Genomic DNA, 21995 nt, shown 5'->3' with positions numbered 1-21995 from the left:
ATTACAACTATGAGAAATATTATACACTATGAAAGTTGCAAAAACTGTCAGTGAGTGACCAGCAATTATTAAGTAATGATACTTGACCTTAAAGTCATGATAACATTCTTTATAACGTGTTATGAGTATTCTTATAAAGAATTGCGAATATCTATGATTACTTAACAATAGGCTAATTATACAGTGGGATAATTATGCAAGTAAGGCTGGTTAAATAAAAAATTCAATATTTTTTAACCAAATACCTCAATGATATTGCGACAATATTGATGACTACTGGTGCTTTCACAAAATATTTACACAGCAGCAGCAGGAGTTTGTTTTCGCACAGGGACATCATTGGCAGTGTCTCGTCTCTTTTGTCCCGCTCTCTGAACTGTCATACAGCAGAATGTCTTCCTCAGCCTCCTTCTTTTTGCTTGTCTTGTCTTGTGTAATTGATTTTTTATTTTTGGATAAATAATCATCTGTAATGTGGATATAATTATTAAGTGGGTCAAATCAAATAATAGCACAGCTAGATCAGTCTGGTAAATTGAGAAAACTACATCCCTTCACTGTAATGCATACTTTAAAACCACGAAAAGACAATGCTGATATAATATTCTAAATCAAAAACAATAACTTGTCTCATATTATCTTATATATCAATAGAATATCGATACATTTTCCAGTCCTACAAGTGTGATTATAATACATTAGAAAGTATAATTGTCCATTTGGGTTCAACTAGCCTACTTCCTTGGCTTTCTGTCGGTGATGTACACGGTGGGAGGAGAGACAGGGAGGAAGAAAGAAAGGAGGGAGGGAGGAGAGACAGCGGCGGCAGGCAGGCAGGCAGCGAGGACGGAGCAGCTGAGGGAGGACAGGCACGTCGTTCCCCGTGAGGTGGTGATTATTTCATGTGGAAGAAGAAGAAAGCGACCGATAGAAGCAGCGAGCTCGTCTTCCTCTGAAGCTGGTTTTATTTATTGTCTCCTCGCAGGATGTGTACTCCGTGTTGTATCTCGCAGGTGAGTTAAAAAAAACAACACTTGGACTTACTCCCCGTGTATTTTGTTTAAAAAGCGTTATGCTAGCCCCAGCCTTGTTTCAGTGTTGTTTACGGCTGGTATCAACATCTACAGCGCGGCACCGTCAGCGATTTTTGTGTCGTGATTATAGCAGAGCCCGTGGTCAGCTTACTGTAATTAAACAATAAAAAAACACCCCGCTATTTCCTCTCTGGGCTGATTGAATAACTTCCCTGTAACGTTACAGCCGTTTGAAGACAAAGCGAGACGAGGTGACGCTCAGCGAGCAGCCAGAGGAGTCATATTAGCAACCTGCTATCAAAAGTAACGCCATCACTGTGAGTGTCTTTACAGATGTTGGCTGCTAATAGTGAAATATTGTGTAGGTTGACCTGTCTGCATAACCAGACAGTGACAAATACGTCCTCAATGTGGTCAGCACTCAGCAGTGTTGCAGTGTTTCAACCACAAAGTTTAAAGACGTGTAACGTGTAACATATTTTTAGGTTTTAGCTGTAGCAGACACAACCCGACGTCTGCAAATATCATGATTATAACCATAACATGTATAATAATAATAATTTAGACGAATGTAACCAAGGAATAGTTAAAAAGACAGACTTCAATGTGTTTATTGTAATTATTTTTTTTAACTAAACAAGTTATATATAGCCTATACAGTATATACCTCTTTAGAAATATTATGGCTACATTCTTTATGTTTGTGAATCATTTGAGGCCATGTCTCAAATCCACAGAAAAGGCTAACAGATTGTGGCATATTTCAAAATAAACCTAACCATATGGCCTCTGTTGTTGTTTCTGATATGCTTGAGAAAACCTAGTAATATTTTACAATTGCAGAATTACTTAAAAAATGAAGACAACTAGAGGTTTAGTTGGGGAAAAAAGTCAATATATACTCAAATTGAAATAATATGTTTTTAGGTTTTGAATTATTTCAGGTTATTCCTGAAGTTTGAGAGGCTTTTCCTCAGTGTTGAGTGTCTTTTTCTCAGCTAACAGATTGTTTTTGACCACAGGGTCAATGCTGCTGAGCTGGTCTGGCCAGGAATTTAATTACACAGAGGCATCGTTCATCTAAAGAAAGCTCGTTTCTATTTCCTGCTCTTTTCAAAGACACAGAATGATGGAAACCTGGATGGATTAAGAGCAAATGAAGGGGGCAAACAATAAAATCAGATTTGTGTTGCTGTGCTGGCGTTGTGCTAATCCTTTTAACAGAAACCCCATTTAGTTTGTTTCTGTTATCTCTATTTATGTGTGTTCTTGTAATTAACTTTGCGTATATGTGGCCCTCTTGAGGTTTAGAGTAGCCCAAATTGATGTGTGGTCTTTTAATTTCCTCCTTAGCTCCGAGGTGGACATTAAGACCGGTGGGTGTTGTTTGGGTTTGATTTGGAGAGAGGAGTGGGCACGCTGTGGGAGCAACTCCCTTGTAATTTCTCAGTGGGATCAGGGATGTATGCCATGTTGCGATAGGATAGGGAGTAGGCTTTAGCTCAATGTTGAGTTTGGTCCAAAGCGCTGCAAGCGTTGGCTGTGAGTGTGGGACAGGACTGAAACCATGCTGGTGTCTGTAAGCAGCACCGCCATGGCACAGACAATTTTGGCAGGGGACAAGTCAGGAGGACCTGTGGGATGCTAGAGACTGTCACTCAGAAACCATCCTTCCTGATTAAATATCCTTGAGTAAGACATCAAGCAAAAAGCAAAGCAAAAAGAGTTTCTTCTTACTCTGAGCACATGCGGCGAGGTGCCGCTTCAATTCAAGTCCACCCAGGAATATGTTGCTCAGCTTTCTCCAGAACTTAATGTTTTACTCCCCAAACATTTTTGGCTGTTTCACCATCATCAGGGAAGTGCAAGATACTCAAAGAATGTTGATGAGAAATTGAGGAATGAGGAATTGGTGTCAGTGTATTAGTATTCATCCAATTTTTGTTACTATTTTGTGGGATCTCTGAACACTCATTGCAGTGTTAGCCGCAGGTTAAGTGCAATGCTGCATTTCTCGCGGGAAGATTGCTCACAGTTCCAGTTTGACAGCTGCTGTAATGTCACAGTGTGGCAGGTGTTGATGAGCTGTAAAATCACTTGACTTGAAAAACTACAGCCTAAATCAACATTTGGGTCACACAAAACATTTGTATCAACACCTCCCACAACTTTTAGGGTGGTTTTAATGGTACGGGTCAGTCATACAATAACGATTATGGTCCAACAGTGTCTGTGTGAGAAACGTCTGCTATTTTCAGCTTCCCCTCAGGAATTTTGCTGTGGTCAGCAGCAGCAGCAGCAGCAGCAGCAGCAGCAGCAGCAGGAGTTTGTTTTCGCACAGGGACATCATTGGCAGTGTCTCGTCTCTTTTGTCCCGCTCTCTGAACTGTCATACAGCAGAATGTCTTCCTCAGCCTCCTTCTTTTTGCTTGTCTTGTCTTGTGTAATTGATTTTTTATTTTCACCGAAGTCAGGAAGGTGCTGATGTAAGAGTGTGAAATGCCAGCGTACTCTTTGCAAGGTGCCATTAATATCAGTTGACTTACAATATGGCTGTTGCTAGGAAGACTGTGTGCAGTTTTGCATAACTGAAGCCTCAGACAAATAAACAATGCCCTTTGGGAAGTGAAACAATCAGGACTTTTGGTACAGCATTTGGTACCTGCCCGTCTGATACTGCTTTTTGTTTTGACTCTCTACCCGTTCCTGTTTGGTCTATTTCTGTGGAATTCTTTTTGTTTTTGTACGTACTCTTTAATCTGCATGGGATTGTTTCATTTCTGTCCTCTGTTTTTCGGCTCTTCACTGTACCTCAATTCTTCGCCTTTTTTTTTTTTTTCTATGGGACTTAAGTCTCTCTCTGTTGGTTGTAGCTAGGGGCTGTGTTTGCCAAGCGAGAGGCAAAGACCTCCCATTGTGTATAGGAAACAGAGCAGTGATACATTTTTGCAGTGTGTATACAGCTGCCTAGCTATATAGACAATAGTAGAGCTGTCAGTCACAATATAAGGGGAAATGGAGTAGGTCTCAGTCGAGATTCCAGGCCAACTTAACGTATGTTTGTGGAGGAGAGACTGCCTCATATCTTATTGTCTCAGTTTTTTCGTTTCGCCTTTCCTGCCTTTTTAAAACAAAATTCCCTTCTCTGCTAGTTTCTCCTCACCCAGTTTAACACAAAGCATTGTTCTAATTTGAGCTAAGAGGGCGTGTCTACTTTCATGTGAGCTGTGCGTCTGTCATGATTCACTGTGGTCAACTTTATCAAGTTGTGACTATCATTAAACTCTTAACAGGGAGTTCCCTCAATTTTTAAAGCAACCTCTGGTTAATTTGCTGTGGGTGGAAAAAAAACTGGCTGTGTGTTTCTGCCCCCCTCTTGATTCTCCTTTGCTGTGCTTGCTTACCGTGATATAGTGGATGACCTATTTTTGAAATAGGCCTGTTTGTATTGCGTAAGTAGTTGTGTCTGTGTGACTACGTACTCCAGAGTTTACCCCCGCTTGTTTGATTTAAACAGTTTCCTGTTTGCTAAATGCTGCAATTCTTTTCATCACTGCTGGCTTGGGGATAACGGGGGAAACAACACGTTAATTATCATCAGTGCACTGAGAAATTGCTCACAGTCTACTAACAGTCTTACGCTTGTCTACATTTACGTCTTCATTGCATTTGTCGATCAGGCATCCAGCTACTAGTCAGTCCAGTCATCGCAGCCTGTTGAACAAGCCACGGTCATACAGACACATTCTGTCAACCACTTGCATCATTTGAGTGCCGTTTGGGTTAAGTTCCTGAGGGCAGGGTTTCCCACAGCGCTTTCCTGCTAAGGCGGCCGCCTAACAACACAGGGCTGCCCCCTTAACTAACGTCACGTCTCCAAAAATAATAATAATAAAATAAATAAATAAATATACTAGCGATATTCGCCGTGTTACTCTGTCATGTTTTCTCCCTTTCATTCCAAACCGTGACTGACAGTCTATCTTCTCTGCAGAACGCATTTAAAAATAAAAAACAAAAAACAAATAAAAGAAACGTTTTAAAATGTGGGCCTATGCCTCCAAGTATGCCTCTGAATCACGTGATGCGTCCGAACAGCGGCATATTATTTTGTTGTTGTTAATGTTTAATAAATAATTGTGTTCAATGTTGTAATCAGAGTCTACGGTCTAATCCCCCCGGTGATGTGGTTGCGACGCGACGCGACGCAATGGTTACACCCCCCACCCCCCACCCCCCAGCACCACCTTGACTAACACATTTTCTGGGGGAAACCCTGCTGAGGGTATTCATGCTGTTCTGTCCTGTCCATCCTCTCCTCATAAACCTGATTCCTGTGTGTGTGCTTTGTGTAAGGGAGAGCAATATCGTCTTTCTCCTGACCCCTAGAACAGCTGGAGGTTAGATCAGCGCTGAGAGTGTGTGACAGAGGGTAAAGGGCATGCTGAAGAGAACAAAGACAGGGGGAAGAGGAGAACATAAGAGGAGAAGAAAAAGATGAGATGACGACAATAGGCTTCACAATAACAGGGTGGGGGAGGATAAAGGAAATGAGATGAAGAGAGTGAAACAGAGCTTCAGGCTGAGAGACAAAGAGGCGACTCTCCGTCCCTCCAGAGTCCCACAATCACTCTGTAGTTAAACTTTGTGCCCACAGTGGAAGGTTGAGGGAGACTCGGCTTAAATTAAGACAGGTAAAGATAGACCAGGCCATCAGCTAAAGTGCCCCATTTGTCTGGTACAGGACAGCCTTGTGAGAATGACAAGCTAGTGGGGGGTTGCTGTTGATATTGAAGTAGGGGTGTACACTGCAGACACGCCGACCACCTGTCGACATGCTGGTGGGGCAGTGGAGCAGGGGGGGTGGATGGGCCCTGAAGTGGGTAGGGTCAGCGTTGGTTACCATGGATACTCTTTTTGTATCTGTGTGTGGTGGAATTCCTCTCGCCCCTCTCCCCTCTTCTGGCTCGACCTCCCTCTTTTCGCGCTGCAGAGTTTGCTGTGGGCCCCCTCGCTGTGTGCAGTGCGTTGGTGAAACACCCCCTAACTAATGAAATCTAAACACCTCACTGCTTAAATCGTCCCGTTTTTCCCTGCTTACTTTCAGTCTGTTGTGGTTAATTACTCGCCCATTGAGTGAGACATGCGGGTGCAGCAGAGACAAAGAGAGACGAAGGCTTATCCTGTTAAGCTTTGTGTGGTTAAATGGAGACTAGGGGCCATACATATACAACTTGGTTTAGATTCTAGGCTAAAAGTGTGGGTATGCACAGAAGCAGGAATATGTTTGCGGGCTTTCAGGCAGAACTTCAATCGTCCTTCATACTCACTGTCACATGGCATCTCAAGTACTTAAGGTACTGGTAAATTGTGTTCACATCCTAAATGAGCTTAATGCTCACTCCCACAATTATCCAAGAAAGGATGAACACATCCCTGTTGAATCTTGACTGACTAAACAGGTCTCATGTTGTGTTTATTTTGGCTCCAGAAATCTCTGGCGGCATCAAAGGAGTCTTATGTTGCCGCCTGCAATTGTTAGCCAGATAACTCATCATGAGTAGGACAAATTCAAGATCTGATATATTTTCACGCCGCTCTTATGTCTGCACTACTGTACTGCATATGGACTTTGGATGTGAACCTTGTATGTTGACCTATTTACTCATGCTTGAATTAAAACATCTGACTCATACTGTCAAAAGAGCTTGGGCAGATGAAGCATGTCTTCCTAAATATGCTTGGTGCCCCACTGTGTTGATTGCAGATCCAGTAGGATCTGATAGATAACTCATTTTTTTAAAGGTTTATGTCTGAAGTTTATGATCTGAATCATAGTCAGTCGAGCTGATCGGACTTTTACTGACTAAATCCACCCCTCTGTAACGAAAACCTCCGATAGAGCTGTGTTTTTCTCAGCTACTACAGAGAAAATCAGGTTTGATTAAACATGGGAAAAGCTTGAGGAAAAAAACTATACATATATATATATATGTTAAGTGGGACATCCAGGAAAGACCAGCAGGGAAACCTCAGGAACCATGTGGGCACAAAAGGAGCTAGATCGTGACCACGTGCCTGTTTGGATCCACGAGTAAGCAGCATACCACACATTATTGGCATCTGGAGCGGAACGCAACACATCAGACTATGTTGCACACTGGCTTTACGACATAAGTACACCCTGGCCATGTTACAGACTCCGGCTTAAGACACACACTCATAGACAATGGCTAAGATTACTGTTAAATTTGAGAGGCAAATTGAGCTGATCTTGCTCGAATGCATGGGTCCCCTTAACTGACGATATGTCACACAGCCACTTTTTTTGTTGACGTTCAGTGCATTGATGCATCAGGCACAGATATCATTGGCCCATACACAGCTTTCATAAAGATGTTTCAGTCTACAGTCATGACACCCTTCACTTGATGGGTCAGCAGTTGTTGGCAAGTAATTGCCCGTCTTCCTGCAGTTGTTATGTGTAATGCCAAAATGACAGTTCTGTATTAAGAGACAAGTTTTCACAGCTCAGGAATTACTTAAAGATATTATCAGATTAGCCATGGCATGTAACCCGCACTAGCACATTTCCTTTATTATTACCAAAGTTTGTGTCACTTCCTCAAACAAAAAACATATTTAAAGAGCGTGTAAGCCTGAACTCCCCAGTGTGCTCCACACCTCAACTGTGGACCACAACACAAAGGGTTACCTCTCACCAAAGCTGTGTGCTCTGCAGGCTGAGGGGTAAGAGTCTTACACAAGCAGGGTGGAGTGGCAACAGGCAGATGTTATACTATATAATGATAGAGCCTCCTCTTCCCCAAATAGAACACAGGGCCTGTCTTTTTGAAACCGTCCTCCTATATGAGAGCCTGTCAGAAGAAACAGAGTAGGTCTGTGTAGGACTATGTGTGTGCGTGCGTGTGTGTGCGTGTGTTTTCGGACAAGAGACTTCACTGTCTATATTGACCAAGAGTTGCTGCTGTGAAAGAGAAGGAGGGATTTGTCCGTTGTGATAAAACCCATGAATGGGCAAAGAGACAGTCAGGCTTGTATTTTCCAACCTGCAGTAGTGTGGGATTGTGAAAGCTGTGTTTCTGACAGTCCCTGTCTCAGATACTGTAACATTGAACATTCAGTATGAAAGACATAGTCTCATAAAGATGAGACATGTTGAGACACCACCTTAAGGTGTCTTTAGTTTACATTTTAAGGTTTAACCAACAGTAGTCTTCAACTACTGCAACTTATGTGCACCCTGCTCATATTGCATGTCTTTTCCATCCTGCAGGTCCCTCTTCTGTTGCTATTCTCCCTTCATGTCCTGTTTAAACTCTTTACTATCCTCTGTATAACCTTCAGTGTTTGAGTAGTTTGTCTTCAAAGCTGTAGTTCAAATCAACCTTCAAACTTCTGTTTTCTCTTGAAATTTCAGTAAAAGGACCATGTGATGTTTTTTCTCTCTAATACTATTTTTTAAATCTTTGGTCGACTGCTCTCTTTCTCTCCATTTTCACTGTTAGAAAATATTTGTATTGCTTGAAGTGAATTTTTTATTTCAAACAAATGCATGTTAGTCTTTTAATACTATAATGATCTTGGGGAACTTTCTTTTGTCTTATTCCCTTTCTTTCAGGAAGGTGAAAGTGCAGGCTCTGCAGTTTACAGGGATAATTGTAAATGAGCACTTAAATCCTGTTCCTTATCCAAATACCCCTGCATACATTATGTTCGTATCAATCGGCTTACAACAGTGTGGAAAATCCAGAAACTGATATGGTAATGTTTTCTCCACCTCTCCCTCTTTTCTCCATTGTTCTCTGTGTGTGTGCAGCTGGCCTGCTGCTGTGGCTCAGCGGCCTGCTCGTGCTGCTGCAACTGCTGCCCTAAGATCAAACAGTCCACAGGGACCCGATTCATGTACGCCCTCTACTTCCTGCTGGTTACCATCATCTGTGTCATCATGATGTCCCCGACAGTGGAGCAGGAGTTAAGAGACAATGTGAGTACACAAATCACACAGCGTAATGTATCAATCCCCCAAAATACACACATGTATAATAATAATAATAATAATAACTTCAATTTATATAGCGCCTTTCAAGATACCCAAGGTCGCTTTACAAGAGTGGGAGTAGGGGGGTAGGGGCAGGGTGGGGGTTTAGGGAGGGTAGGCAAGAGAGAAGAGGTGTGTTTTGAGGTGCTTTTGGAACTGTGTCAGAGAAGTAGCGGAACGGATAGGAGGGGGCAGGGTGTTCCAAAGGGTAGGGGCAATTGCACAGAAAGCCCTGTCACCAAAGGTCTTGAGTCTGGTGCGGGGAGTGGAGAGTAAGTCCTTGCTGGTGGAGCGCAGGGACCGTGACTGGGTATACGGGTGGAGGAGGTCAGTGATGTACTTGGGTGCCAGTGAGTGAAGTGATTTGTAGGTGAGGAGGAGGATTTTGTAGCTGATGCGTTGTTTGATTGGCAGCCAATGGAGTTTCTTGAGGATGGGGGTGATGTGCTGCCAGGGCTTGGTGTGGGTTAACACCCTGGCAGCTGAGTTCTGGACATACTGCAATCTGTCTAGGGCTTTGTTGGGCAGCCCAGACAGGACACTATTGCAGTAGTCCAGACGGGAGGTGACAAATGCATGAATGAGGGTTTCTGTGACTGAGTCGGTGAGTGACGGCCGGAGTCTTGAAATGTTACGGAGGTGAAAGAAGGCAGATTTGATGATGCTCTGGATGTGGAAACTGAATGAGAGTGTGGGGTCCAGGATGACGCCCAGGTTCCGCACTTTGGGAGATGGGGAGGTGGGACAGCCGTCGATGACCAGGGTGAGGTCTCCAACCTTCCTTAGCAGTGGTGCTGGGGCCACCACCATGAGCTCTGTCTTGTTGGTGTTGAGTTTCAGAAGGTTGTTGGTCATCCAGGTTTTGATATCGTGCAGACAGTTGTTGAGTTGTATTGGTGGGAGTTGTGAGGAGGGCTTGGTGCTGACGTACAGTTGGGTGTCGTCTGCATAACAGTGGAAACTGAGTCCATGGTTGCGGATGATCTGACCGAGGGGGAGCAAGTAGATGGTAAAGAGGAGGGGGCCAAGGACAGATCCCTGGGGGACGCCATGGATAACTGTTGCAGTGGTGGAGTAGGAGCCTTGCAGAGTGATGTATTGTTTACGGTTGGAGAGGTAAGACTGGAACCAGGAGAGAGCAGTGTCGGTAAGGCCAATGAGCTCAGAGAGACGGGAGAGCAGGATGGAGTGGGAAATGGTATCGAAGGCAGCAGAGAGGTCAAGGAGGATGAGGATGGAAACAAGGCCGTTGTCTGCACACATTCACTAAATAGTGACACTGTGAGAAACACTGTGCAATATAAAGACCTTGAGTGTTTCAGCAGAAATACAAATGATATACAATTTGACAAAAACAAAAGTTATTATGCTTACTGATAGATAAAAGTCTGAATTTCTTCTGCAAATCTTCCGCAACATGCACAAAACAGAGGAGGTACATCACAAAAGTTCTAAAAAACGCAGGATGGGTTATTTTAGAGAGTACCTGGCAGAGAGGTGGACAGGAATCAGGGATAAAGAGAGAGGGGAATGACCTGCAGCATAGGTCCCTGACCGGATTCGAACCAGGGACACTGCGATTATGTGGCATGTGCTCTAACCGCTCGACCACCAAGGCGCTCCACCAATAACATATAAATAGTGATTGTTTCCTTTCTTTGATTAAGTGCATGTCAAGCAGAGACGTAGAAAAAAAATATACAAAAAAACATATAAAGCATGTAGCAAAACAGGCAGACACCAAGGCTACAGCACTGATTTCCCCAAGTGCCCACCTCCCACTCATGGGTAAGATAAAGAAGGAAGGACAGTGCACACTACACAGTGATTCCTCTCAAGGTCCAGAGTGCTGGATTTGCTATAAAATGTTTATCACTTCAGCCTTAAACACACAGAGAGCAGGACTTCAAGTCTTTCTCTGTGTGTGTGTGTGTGTGTGTGTGTGTGTGTGTGTGTGTGTGTGTGTGTGTGTGTGTGTGTGTGTGTGTGTGTGTGTGTGTGTGTGTGTGTGTGTGTGTGTGTCAGATATCCACAGATGTAATTGAATTAAATTATGTTTGAAAGTGTTAATGTAAAAAGGTAGTGAAGAATAAACCACATACAAGGCAATATAAGTTATGTCTGTGATATCTATTCTTTGTACGTTTAAATTATCCATTATCCAACTTAAATGTCTTAATTCTGTAGTTGGTTTGCGAATAGAAGAGTGGGGTCGGCTCAGAGGTTGGTAACCAAGTCAACAGTAGCCTCAATATTGTGACTGTTGGTCTATCGCTATGTCCCCAGTATCTCCCCAGACTTCGCTTTGCAAAAATTAACTACCGTACATAAAATGAGTGTCATCTGACAGTAGAGTGCTGTCATAGAAACACATATTGACATGGAGCAGAGCGTATTTGCAGGTTACACATAATCCATACATATTTTGAAATGGGTTTTATGAAAGATATATACTGTTGCTTTGCTACAGGCAAAGCAGACATACCAATATTTTACCTGGAGATCACATATATATATCTTCACAGTAGTAAGCCATAGTCGAGGAGGCTGAATCTCCAGCTTTTTGTTTATAACCGCCCACTTAGCATCTGAAGTTCAAGAAGATGCACAGGGGGTCTGCAGTTTTTTATTGTTTTTTTTTTCACTTCCCAGTGCAGCTTTATTTTCAAACTGACTCTTTATGTAGTTGTTTCTGAGGAATTCCATCTGGGTGAGTCTGACTGTAAATTCAGACACAAGATGTTAGAGATGATATCCTCATACGTGGCCCTCTCATCCCTCTGTCTGCTTATATTAACAGTTGAATCTGAGCTTCAGAAGTCATGCTCCAGTTTCTAGGCACAATACTGTATGCACAGTACGTCTCAGCAAACACTGGAAGACAAAAGAGGAAATGATGATGTTTCTTTTATTTTCACCCTAAGAAAAAACCTTCAGCAGACTGTGTTACTATGACAACGACTGCAAGCTTCTTCTACAGAATGCGCCATTTTTTCCACCACTCTTTTTTTTTGCTCTTTTCCCCTCTGCCAGTGTCTACAGTACTGTATTAAAACAACTCCCTACTGTGCGTCTCCTTATGAGAGTGAAACCCTGTAAAAGGCCCATCTAGGCACAAAATGGCCTCTGATAGCCCCACGCAAAGCCTGCTGACTTGCACACAAATGCAAACACGTACACGCACACACAAACACACTGTCACTCACACTGCACAGTGGGAAGTCTCAGCTAAAAGAGCAGCCATTGTGCATATGAGAGCACTGGTCTTTTCTTAAGAGATTTACAGCAGTCTGAAACAGCCAGCCCCTTTCCCTCTTAATCACAGCACTATGGACATGCTAATATGGTCCTCAACATGAGACAAAAGCTCAGAAACGGGCTTTTTACTCTACGTACTGATCTGGCTGTGGACTGTGCTACACATTGAGGTGATGACAACTCAATCCACTCGCGTTGTACCATGTGTACAACGTTATAGACCAAAATACTCTTCCAATAAGCAAACCATCTGAAATGAAAGATCTGTATCTCTTTCAAAAATGCACCTCTGTTTAACTTTGACTCGTGGCTCTACAATTGAAGACAGCAGTGAAAGGAACGGATATTTTAGTCTCCATTCTGTGGTTATCAAATTCAAAGGCCATCTCTTCTGTTGGCACTGCGCCACCTAAGCACTTGTAATTTTCTGCTGAAGGCCACAGCAAAGTCCTGATCGACTTTACTGCATTCAGTTTTGCTCTGTTCTTTTTTATGCAGCCCATTGTAGGCTGAAGTAAAGTGTGGAGCTTTACTTAAGATGAATCTCTCACCATCTCCCGATCTTTCTGTCTTGCTTGTGCACTCTCTGCTCCTCCCAGTCCCCCTCACTTGCTGATAAAAGGCGGTTAATTTATTCATCTGTGTCTTTTGTTTGTGTACACTGACAGTTAGTTGTAAGGCCCCTCTAACAGCCTGTTGAGAACAAGGGATGAAAGAGAGCTTCAAGGAGAGAAATAGAGGTTGTTGTCGCTGCCTGTTCTCTCTTTCTGCTCCTTTTAGAGGCGTGACACTTAGAATAGACACTGTTGGACCTTTTCACTGAGGCCATGTACTACACAAACATGAGCAGAGGTGCTGTTTGGGGGGTGAGGGGGTGTGTTACAACCCAGCGATCAGCTAATCAAAGTATTTTGGGTTTGTGAATTTTGTCATTCAGATCCCCTTCTACAGTGAGTTGTGCGAGAAGTTGAATGCAGGGGAGAACTGCAAGACTCTGGTTGGTTACTCTGCCGTCTACAAGGTTTGCTTCGGCATGTCCTGCTTCTTCTTATTCTTCTGTCTCTTCACCATACGCGTCAACAACAGCACAGGCTGCAGGGCAGCCGTACATAACGGGTAAGAGTATAGTTAAAATAAAATAGTCAAATATCTTTAGACTCTTAAAAGTATAAATTGAAAAGTAAAAAAAAACAATCTTAAAGTGAAAAATGTGTGCAGTTACCTTCATTCTACGAATAAACAAGTTGTAATCTAACAAAAGTATGTAAACTTGTATCTCTTTTCCAAAATTATTAAAATTCTGATTAAGTCTGGCTGAGACTGTTCTGTCAGCTGGATTTTTGGACTTATTATACTTGAACTTTGGGGGGTTGGGTTTTTTGTTCCACTTTTCTCATGAGCAACTTTTAATATCGTCATTGCTTTCAATGTCAGGTTCTGGTTACTGAAGTTCATCGTGCTGGTGGCGTGTTGTGCTGGAGGCTTCTTCCTCCCAGAAGAGGAAACCTTTCTGGAAGGTAAAGACAGGACACTCAGCACAATACAGATGCAGTGCTGTGATATTTTCTTTAAAGCTGGTTACATGTTCTATTAGTTCAAGGATCAATGTGTAAGTTGTAGGGGGATCTATTGGCAGAAATGGAATGTTTCTTAAGTATGTTTTAATTTAGTGTATAATCACCTGAAAATTTAAATCGTTATGTCATTACCTGAGATTAATCATAAATCAGCTAATTACAGCTGTATAAGCAGCCCCTCTGTCTCACTCAGCCTGAAACAACCTTTTTTTGTCTTCTCAATGCCCTTATCTTCTGATTGGCTGACTGTTTTCTGACTGAAGCACACCACCAAAAATGTTGAAGACTGCTGTAACTAAGCAGAACATTTTGACACTTTCATAGTATTTATATATCATCTAGACCTACATTATAACCAAATGGAAATCTCCCTTCCTACAATATGTCCCCTATAATATAATTTCAGTGCTCTTGAAAGTGCAACATCTTATTACAGCTGTAATGTAAACCTTCTCATTTCTATAATGATTTTCCTGTCTCTCCTTCTTTTTGCAATAGTGTGGCGCTATGTAGGAGTTGCTGGCGGATTATTTTTCCTGCTCATCCAGCTCATGCTGTTGGTGGAGTTTGCACACAGATGGAACACAAACTGGTGAGAGCAACATCTCTTCTCTCTGCTCCTGTCCCAGTGTCCGGTTCACTCACGAAAGCAAGGACGAAAATAAGAACAATGCTGGGATTTTTATTTGTTATTGAGAAACTGAGGGTGGATGGTATTCTTCTTGGGGGTTATTTAAATGGAAAAAAGTTAGGAAAAGGGGAGTAATGAAGCTTTGTGTTTTTGTGGGTGGAGGGAGGCTTGGCAGCAGGCCGGCGCCGTGCAGATTCACAGGATGCATGTGGTTTAGGAGAGTACTGAGTTTCCCCTTTCCTTCCGCTTTACACAACCTGACACACCACAGCAGATTGTTTCAGAAACTTTTAATAGTTTGATAACCAATGCAGTAAATTTAAACCTCTCAATATGTATTTGTAAGTGCACATGAACCCTGTTTCTTTTGTTTAGTAAAACCTTACATGTCCAGACCAAGTAAAACGGATGTGAAAGCACTCAAGTGGCCATAAACCTGTCTTCTCTTCTCCTCGGGTTGCAAGAGTAACTCACCAAACATACTGCAATTCTTCCTTTTCTTTGATATTCCTTTTGGCCCAGCTCTCCTGTGTACGCTTTCTTTTTTTTCTTTCTTTCCTGCAATTCCGTTGAACTTTTTTACTTATTTAATTTGCTTTACCCATGTTCATCTTATGTTTTTGCTTTCTGCTGTCTTCTTTTTCTGTCCCTTTCTCTGTGTCTGTCTGCAGGAGTTCAGGAGTGAAGTATAACCGCCTGTGGTATGCGGCCTTGGCCTTCGTGACTCTGGTGCTCTTCAGTTTCGCAGTGGGAGCTGTAGTCTTCATGGGTCTGTTCTACACCCATCCTGAGGCTTGTCTGCTTAACAAGATCTTCCTGGGCATCAATGGCAGCCTCTGTCTTATTGTATCCCTGCTGGCAATCTCCCCATGCATACAGAAACGTGAGAATCTTTACTTTCAAGCACATGATCTCATTTGACTGTAATGTAAATGAAATTACAGCCTTTTATATTTAGGTGGTGTTTATAGAAAGATGCATGTTTCATCACAGAGAAATCCACAAATAGTAATGCATTTTGAATACAATTTTAAAAAATAGCATAATGAGATAAGTGTTAAGTTAGACTGTTGGCTTTATTACTTGCAATATTTGTAAAACATTCAGGCACCAACTTAGGAATCTCTGCCAGCATAGCCAGTTATATTTAATTTTTCTTTTTTTACATGTATCCTGTTTACCTGTGTCCCTGCAGTGCAGCCCACATCAGGCCTGTTGCAGCCAGGTGTCATCAGTGTCTACGTCATGTACCTCACTTTCTCTGCTTTCTCCAGCAAACCAAAAGAAAGTGAGTATGAACAAAAACCCATCTTCACCTAGAAATCACAGCCACTTTTGCATTTCAGCTTCCATCAATCAGTAAAAGATTAGATTTGTATTTGTACAGGGATGACATTTATAACACTGCTCTTGTTACAAATTTTACAGTCAAACAACTGTTAAACTTCAGAGTAGGATAGTAATCTATATTAATATATATCATGCTTAAAAATAAGTTTGACGTTTTTTTGTTTTTGTTAAAGTGACCTTTGTTATAATAGTGTTTAAAGATAATTAAGAATTATTTCAGTAGTAATATGAAGTTTTGGGATTTAAAGAAATTACAAAAAGTTATATATTAGGTATTCATCCAAGTGAGTATATATGTATACATGTTTAATACAAATATTCCTAAATTTATTGACAGCTGCATGCTTTTAATAATATTGATTCTGAGTCATATATTTAAAAACAAAACCAATACTACTTAAGGCACTAAAAGAGAGACTTTAAAAAAAGAAAGAACACCTCTCGCTCAGATTATTTGGATTTTGGTTTATTTGGGTAAATTCTATCATTATTATATGCTTTACATACAAAAATATACATATGTACACAAATTTACAGTTCTATGAAAAGCAATGGTTTTACACAAAGGGATGAAAACATAACACACAATGAGGCCTTTCTATAATGAGGCATTAAGAGCGCTATGATAAAGATGAAAAATTCAAAGCCTCACTGGGAGTTTTAGATGTGATTCATAAAACAAATTAATCTTCGTGAGTCTGAGGTCTTAGTACATTTCCATCTCTACAGCACTCGTGTTTCCACAGTAGTTATCAAGATAATATTCTATGCAAACACACTCTTGTAAAGATAATCTTAGGATAAATATTTAATATCAGCACACACCTAGTCCCACTCAGTTATACTACATACTGTTCCTTGGTGCTTTTGTACTTACTATATGTTGTACTATCTCTCCATTTTCCCTCCCCCTTATTCTCTCCCCTCTGCAAACACTGTGCCAAAATACACACACACCCCCTGAATCTTTTGCAATCCCTCTACCCCTTACAATTCTCTCTACTTCTCCTTTCACCCCATCCATCTCTGTCTGTGCATTCTTTCTGTCTAGTGGTGGAGATAGATGGTACAAACACAACAGTGTGTGTGTTTCCCTTCAACTCTGGGTCAGAGAGTGACAAGAAGATTGTAACAGCTCTGGGAACCGTTATCCTGTTTGGCTGTGTCCTTTACTCTTGGTAAAACACACACACACACACACCTCACTTCTCCTTTTTCCCTTATCTCAATGTGTACACACTGTAATGTTATATCTCTCAAGTGTAATGTTCTTGAATTTACAGAATTCAGAGATTATGCCAAGACTACAATCTAAACCCATTGACTGCATTTCTGTTACTGGTAATGTGAAATAAAAGTAATGTATTTGACGGCAGACTGTAGCAACAGAGACAGGGTAGTTTTGATTGGCTTTGACTCTGGAGAGGCAGTGCATGACTGCCTGTGGCTGAGCTAATGGTGTGAGAGACGAGAGCTATGGCTTTTTTGCATTTGCCCACATGTGTTTCCAATCAAGTGGAGGCATCATGTCTCTTATGGTTGTTCCCTTAAGAAGAAGGAATTAGACTCTGAAGCAATCTGAAACTGCAGATCACTGGAAAAAAATACGTAGTGACGGAATTATAACCTTTCTCTCCCTCCATCTGTCTTTATATCTGTTTCTCTTCTCTTTCTCCTCCCCCCCTCTAGCTTGACATCCACTACAAGGCGAAGCTCTGCAGCTCTCAGAGTGTGTAGGAACAGTGAGCCAGAGACTGAGGTAAATGCACAAATATTCAGATCTGACTGTGTGGTTTAATGAAATATGCACATTGTTCAAACAGATTAACAGGACTTGACAGTCCTACTGACCAGGCACTTTCAATTAGACCATCCTTATTAAACAAATTAGGCCCAAGACACATTAAGTATATATGTCTATTCATTTAAAATATTAAATTCCAGCTGGGTGTAAGCTGTATGTTTTTCTTTACCCTACAGAGAGCTCGCTGCTGTTTCTGTTTTGGAGATGACACAGGTGAGGAAAGTCAAATCATTCTTCTTCACTATCGCATCTTTTTTTTCCCTTTCCCCTCTTTCCCCCTGCTCTCTCCAGCCTGTTCAGTGTGTATGCATATGTTCCCAATGGTAGTGTTTGCATACAGAACAGCTATGCTCATTGCTATTCCTCAGCCAGATTGAGGATGGTGAGAAAGTATTGGTCAGCAAACACAGATGATGTCACTGTTACTAGGAGGTTAGTATGACACAGTGAAGCAGGACAAGCAGGAAAGTGGGATTATTGGTAGGCTTGCACTGCCCCCTGCTGGAAATAAAACACAATCATATGTCAGAAATATAACCAGAATATCAGAGACATATCACCACTTTTACGATACGTTTTGCTCTGCTTAGATGTTAAATGTAATTCGTAATTTCTGAAGTCATAGTTTTAGACTTTTTCACATATTAAAAATGTCCTTGACCCACATCTGCTTTACATGATTTAATGTGTGCCTTTATTTTTAATTTTTTTTTTAGATGACTATGATGAGGAGACAACAGGTTCAGGCCAGAATGTGATATATGATGAGCGAGAGGGAACCATCTATAGCTACACCTACTTCCACTTTGTCTTCTTCCTGGGTTCCTTGTATGTCATGATGACCGTCACCAATTGGTTCCAGTAAGTGATACTCACTGTGACGTGCTTTCTGATTGTGGTGCAGTGCTTGGGCAATGGGTTTATAGCGTATGGGTATTTACATGAAATACACTAGTTACTGTGGATTTTTGGACTGAGACAATAGCTTGTAGGCAGTGGAGAACAGAAGTAGAAATGTCCTTTTGGCATCTCTGACCTTCAAACTCCAGACAGATTGCACCTTTTGGTCCTCTGGTAGAGCCATCTTTATTGGCATGTTGTGTCTTTATATGATGTGATGTTAACAGTGTAGAGGTAGATGTGAAACATGGGGAGAGAGAGTGGGTTATCACAGGCAACAAAGTGTGTTTTCTCTGTTATAGCTCTTTGAGTGAGAAACAACTTGCCTGAGGAAGTTGCCCTCTGGGTTTCTTTCTTAGAAACACACAAGTTGTGTTTACAGTACATTCAGTGTTTCTCACTAAAATGCATTGCGAGTGTCTGTGAGGTATAGCAAGTGTGTGCATTTTCTTCCTCATTAAACATTTGCACACAAAAAAATCAGGCATTGTTTACCAGTGTTTATCTATTTTTGCTTGTTGTCAATCTTCACTGCCTTTTTATGGCTCATTGCAACATTTCTTGGTGTGTTTTTTCTGCCACAGCATCAAACCAGTTACAGGATGCAAACTATGCTGTTTGGCATACATCCTTGTGTGCCTCAATGAAACAAGAAAAACAGGGATCCAGTTGTTGCTATTGGTTAAAAACTCTATTGGTACCTTAATAATTAATAAAGACTATATTCTATTTATTATCCATTTCCCAGGATTCTTGTATGGTGTATGCTGGCAGGGACATTGTTAATATTATCATATGTGCTAAAATGTCTGTAGTGGCCTCATTCTAAAATAATCTGATTAAGGTTCGTGTGATCTTTGTTTTAGGTTGTGTTTTTTGTGTAATGAGGCTAAAATCTATATTTTTGTAATAACAGTGGATCAAATGACTGTGTAGTGGCAAAGGGGTCACTCATAGTGATCCATCCCCACAGAATTATCACCAGACTCTGCAGTTCCCCTTCAGATTGACAGAGCTGTACAGCATATTTCAGCTAATTGTTTGTTTTTTACAGCACACACCTTTTAGTTCTTTGGTTCCCTCTTACTTGCTCGCCTAGCATTGTTCTTGGCAGCAGGCTGTTTTCTTGAAGTCCAAGCTCTAAGAGCATACATATAAATTAATGTCAATGTTGCTCCATATTAGATGGATGTGGAAATATGCATCAATTTACTGACATGTTCGCCATATCTTCTCAAAAGGTGACAATATGTTATCTTATTTTCCCAGATTGTTTCTGCTGTCACCACTCGCTGCAGCCTTTAACCTACTATACAGATTTAGGTGTGTTATGCAAGCAGTGCCAATGTAGCCTCAAGCTGCTAGCTTTAGGCAGACATGATGAGCAGGTGGCTCTCTCTGGAGCCACAAAAGTCTTTATTCAACCTTTCTCACAAATGGAGTAGAAATCCCCAAGACCTGTAGACAGACTTTGATGTGGAAAATCAGTAGAGTTCCCCTTTAAGATTGCTAGGCCATTAGTTGGGGTTGAAAACAAAAATGTGTCCAGCTTTTTTCTCAGTTCTCTGACTATGTGCTTCTTTTTCCAGTTTTGATGACCATAAAATTGAGAAGCTATTGGATGGGAGCTGGTCAGTTTTCTGGATCAAAATGGCCTCCTGCTGGGTGTGTCTCATCGTCTACATGTGGACCCTCGTTGCTCCCATGGTCTGCCCCAAGCGCTTTGAGGCCTAGGATACACATCTCTACACCACACTACTCTTATTCCTGGGCTGTGGCCAGGCAGTAGCTTTCAGGCTGAGCCAAGGGACCACCACATACCCCTTTACCTTGAAACACAACCCTAGACTACCCTCAGCGTTTGAAATGGAGGATTATCTGTTGCCTTTTTGTTTTATAGACTAGTGATTATTTTACTGTGTTTACAATGTTAAGCTGTTAATACCTTGAAGGTAATTTTTTTCTTATTTTTTTACTACCACTGACTTCTGGAGTTTTGTATTACTTTATGGTTTGAAATTGCATCATGGGAGTTGAGTCACATTAGAGACTACAGCCTCTATAGATTCCCTGATCATTTCAGACTTGAAAGTACATTTTGTAAGTATTCCCTGTGTGTGTCTCGCTTTTACTCCCAGCCAAACATTTCACTTATGCTCAGTTGGCCCATAAAGTTGTAGCAAAGTTTTGGGACAAATTTATTTCAACTTATAAATGTTACAAGAGAAATTGTATATTAATTTAAGTGTGTCTTCAAGTACTAGAATCATTTTGTGAAGGAATGTGGTGTAAATTGAATTAGATTTGTCCCTGACAATGTTTAAAAACTCATCTCTCAGGCTCTCGTGTAAGCTGTATGTGTTTATGCTTTGTTATATTGCGCCTTTTGTAGAAGTTTTCTATGCAATGGAACAAACTCTTTTCGATATTATAGACACCCATTGTTGTGAAGCACCACTTAAGATTTTGTTAATCTCAGTGCTCCCTTTGAGCCAAATCTTTTCTTAGAAAAATTCATATAATTTGTACAACATTTCCACTCCCCATCACAGTTGTACAAGGCAGTGCTCTTTAAATCAGCTGGAAGAGCCCAAGTGTCACAGATGAGGAAACGTTTGCCAAAGGTAGATATAAGAAAACTACAAACTACTCTAATCAGATTGTTTTGTCTGTTACACAGAAACGGTAAAGTGTATATATAGGTATAAGAACATTATGCACTTGCATGCACACACTGACACATAAATTAGCTGTTTTCTGTACAGTTAAAAGGCCTTTTGCCTTGTCTTTGTTACATGTTTCAGCTCATAATGGTGGTCAGAAGAAGGTAGCATGAGTGTTTTTATTTTTGAGTTATTCAACACTGGCTGTTGAGTTTACTGCAGAATTAAAATTCCCATTAAGACCGTGTTAGGTACCTGTGTAACAGATTTTTTTGTATTGTATAAAAAAAATTTAAAAAAAATCTATATTTCAACTGCAAGTCCATCATCTTTCTCAATATTTTTTTCTGTTGTCTAATTGTATCCTAACATATGTTTTATAATAACTTATATGTACATTTTGGCTAAAGTTGTGTGATCTGTGGACATTTTCATTTTATGCTTTATATACCTGCAAATTATGTCATTTGAAAAAAATCTGCATTTTAATTATTGGTATGAATGTAGAAAATGAAATGGTGCTCTGCAGCTTTAATATCAAACTACAGGAAAAAACAAAAAAAAACATGAAACATTATCCACTGTGAAGGCTGTATACTAGCATAACCTGCAGAACTACGTTTTGACCAAGTAATGTGTTTGAAATACAGAAATGTGGGTGACATGCAGTTGGTTCACATTGTTCACACTCTTTCAATAAAACATCCATTGAACGC

General features: G+C 41.1%; 1 protein-coding gene across 1 annotated transcript; it reads left to right on the top strand.

Moving 5' to 3' along the window:
* Window positions 1-828: 828 nt before the first annotated feature.
* Window positions 829-21991, top strand: serinc5 (serine incorporator 5). Its single transcript, XM_062416960.1, has 12 exons — window positions 829-1013; window positions 8875-9042; window positions 13292-13470; window positions 13789-13871; window positions 14430-14523; window positions 15234-15445; window positions 15758-15850; window positions 16964-17090; window positions 17602-17671; window positions 17893-17929; window positions 18433-18577; window positions 20206-21991. Exons 1-12 carry the CDS (start codon window positions 987-989, stop codon window positions 20348-20350), a joined length of 1380 nt encoding a protein of 459 aa, XP_062272944.1. The 5' UTR covers window positions 829-986; the 3' UTR covers window positions 20351-21991.
* Window positions 21992-21995: the final 4 nt, after the last annotated feature.

The sequence above is a fragment of the Scomber scombrus genome, chromosome 4 (assembly GCF_963691925.1).
Source record: "Scomber scombrus chromosome 4, fScoSco1.1, whole genome shotgun sequence".
Lineage (NCBI taxonomy): Eukaryota > Metazoa > Chordata > Actinopteri > Scombriformes > Scombridae > Scomber > Scomber scombrus.
The sequence above is the reverse complement of the archived record's forward strand: the minus strand, read 5'-3'. Positions and strand labels throughout refer to the sequence as shown.

What these genes read in the sequence shown, in the direction of transcription:
- serinc5 (XM_062416960.1), top strand. Translation starts at nt 987, where the DNA reads ATGTGTACTCCGTGTTGTATCTCGCAG. An exon ending in AGCAGGAGTTAAGAGACAAT is followed by an intron (nt 9,043 to 13,291) that starts GTGAGTACACAA and finishes TTTGTCATTCAG; the next exon opens with ATCCCCTTCTACAGTGAGTT. An exon ending in AGGGCAGCCGTACATAACGG is followed by an intron (nt 13,471 to 13,788) that starts GTAAGAGTATAG and finishes TTTCAATGTCAG; the next exon opens with GTTCTGGTTACTGAAGTTCA.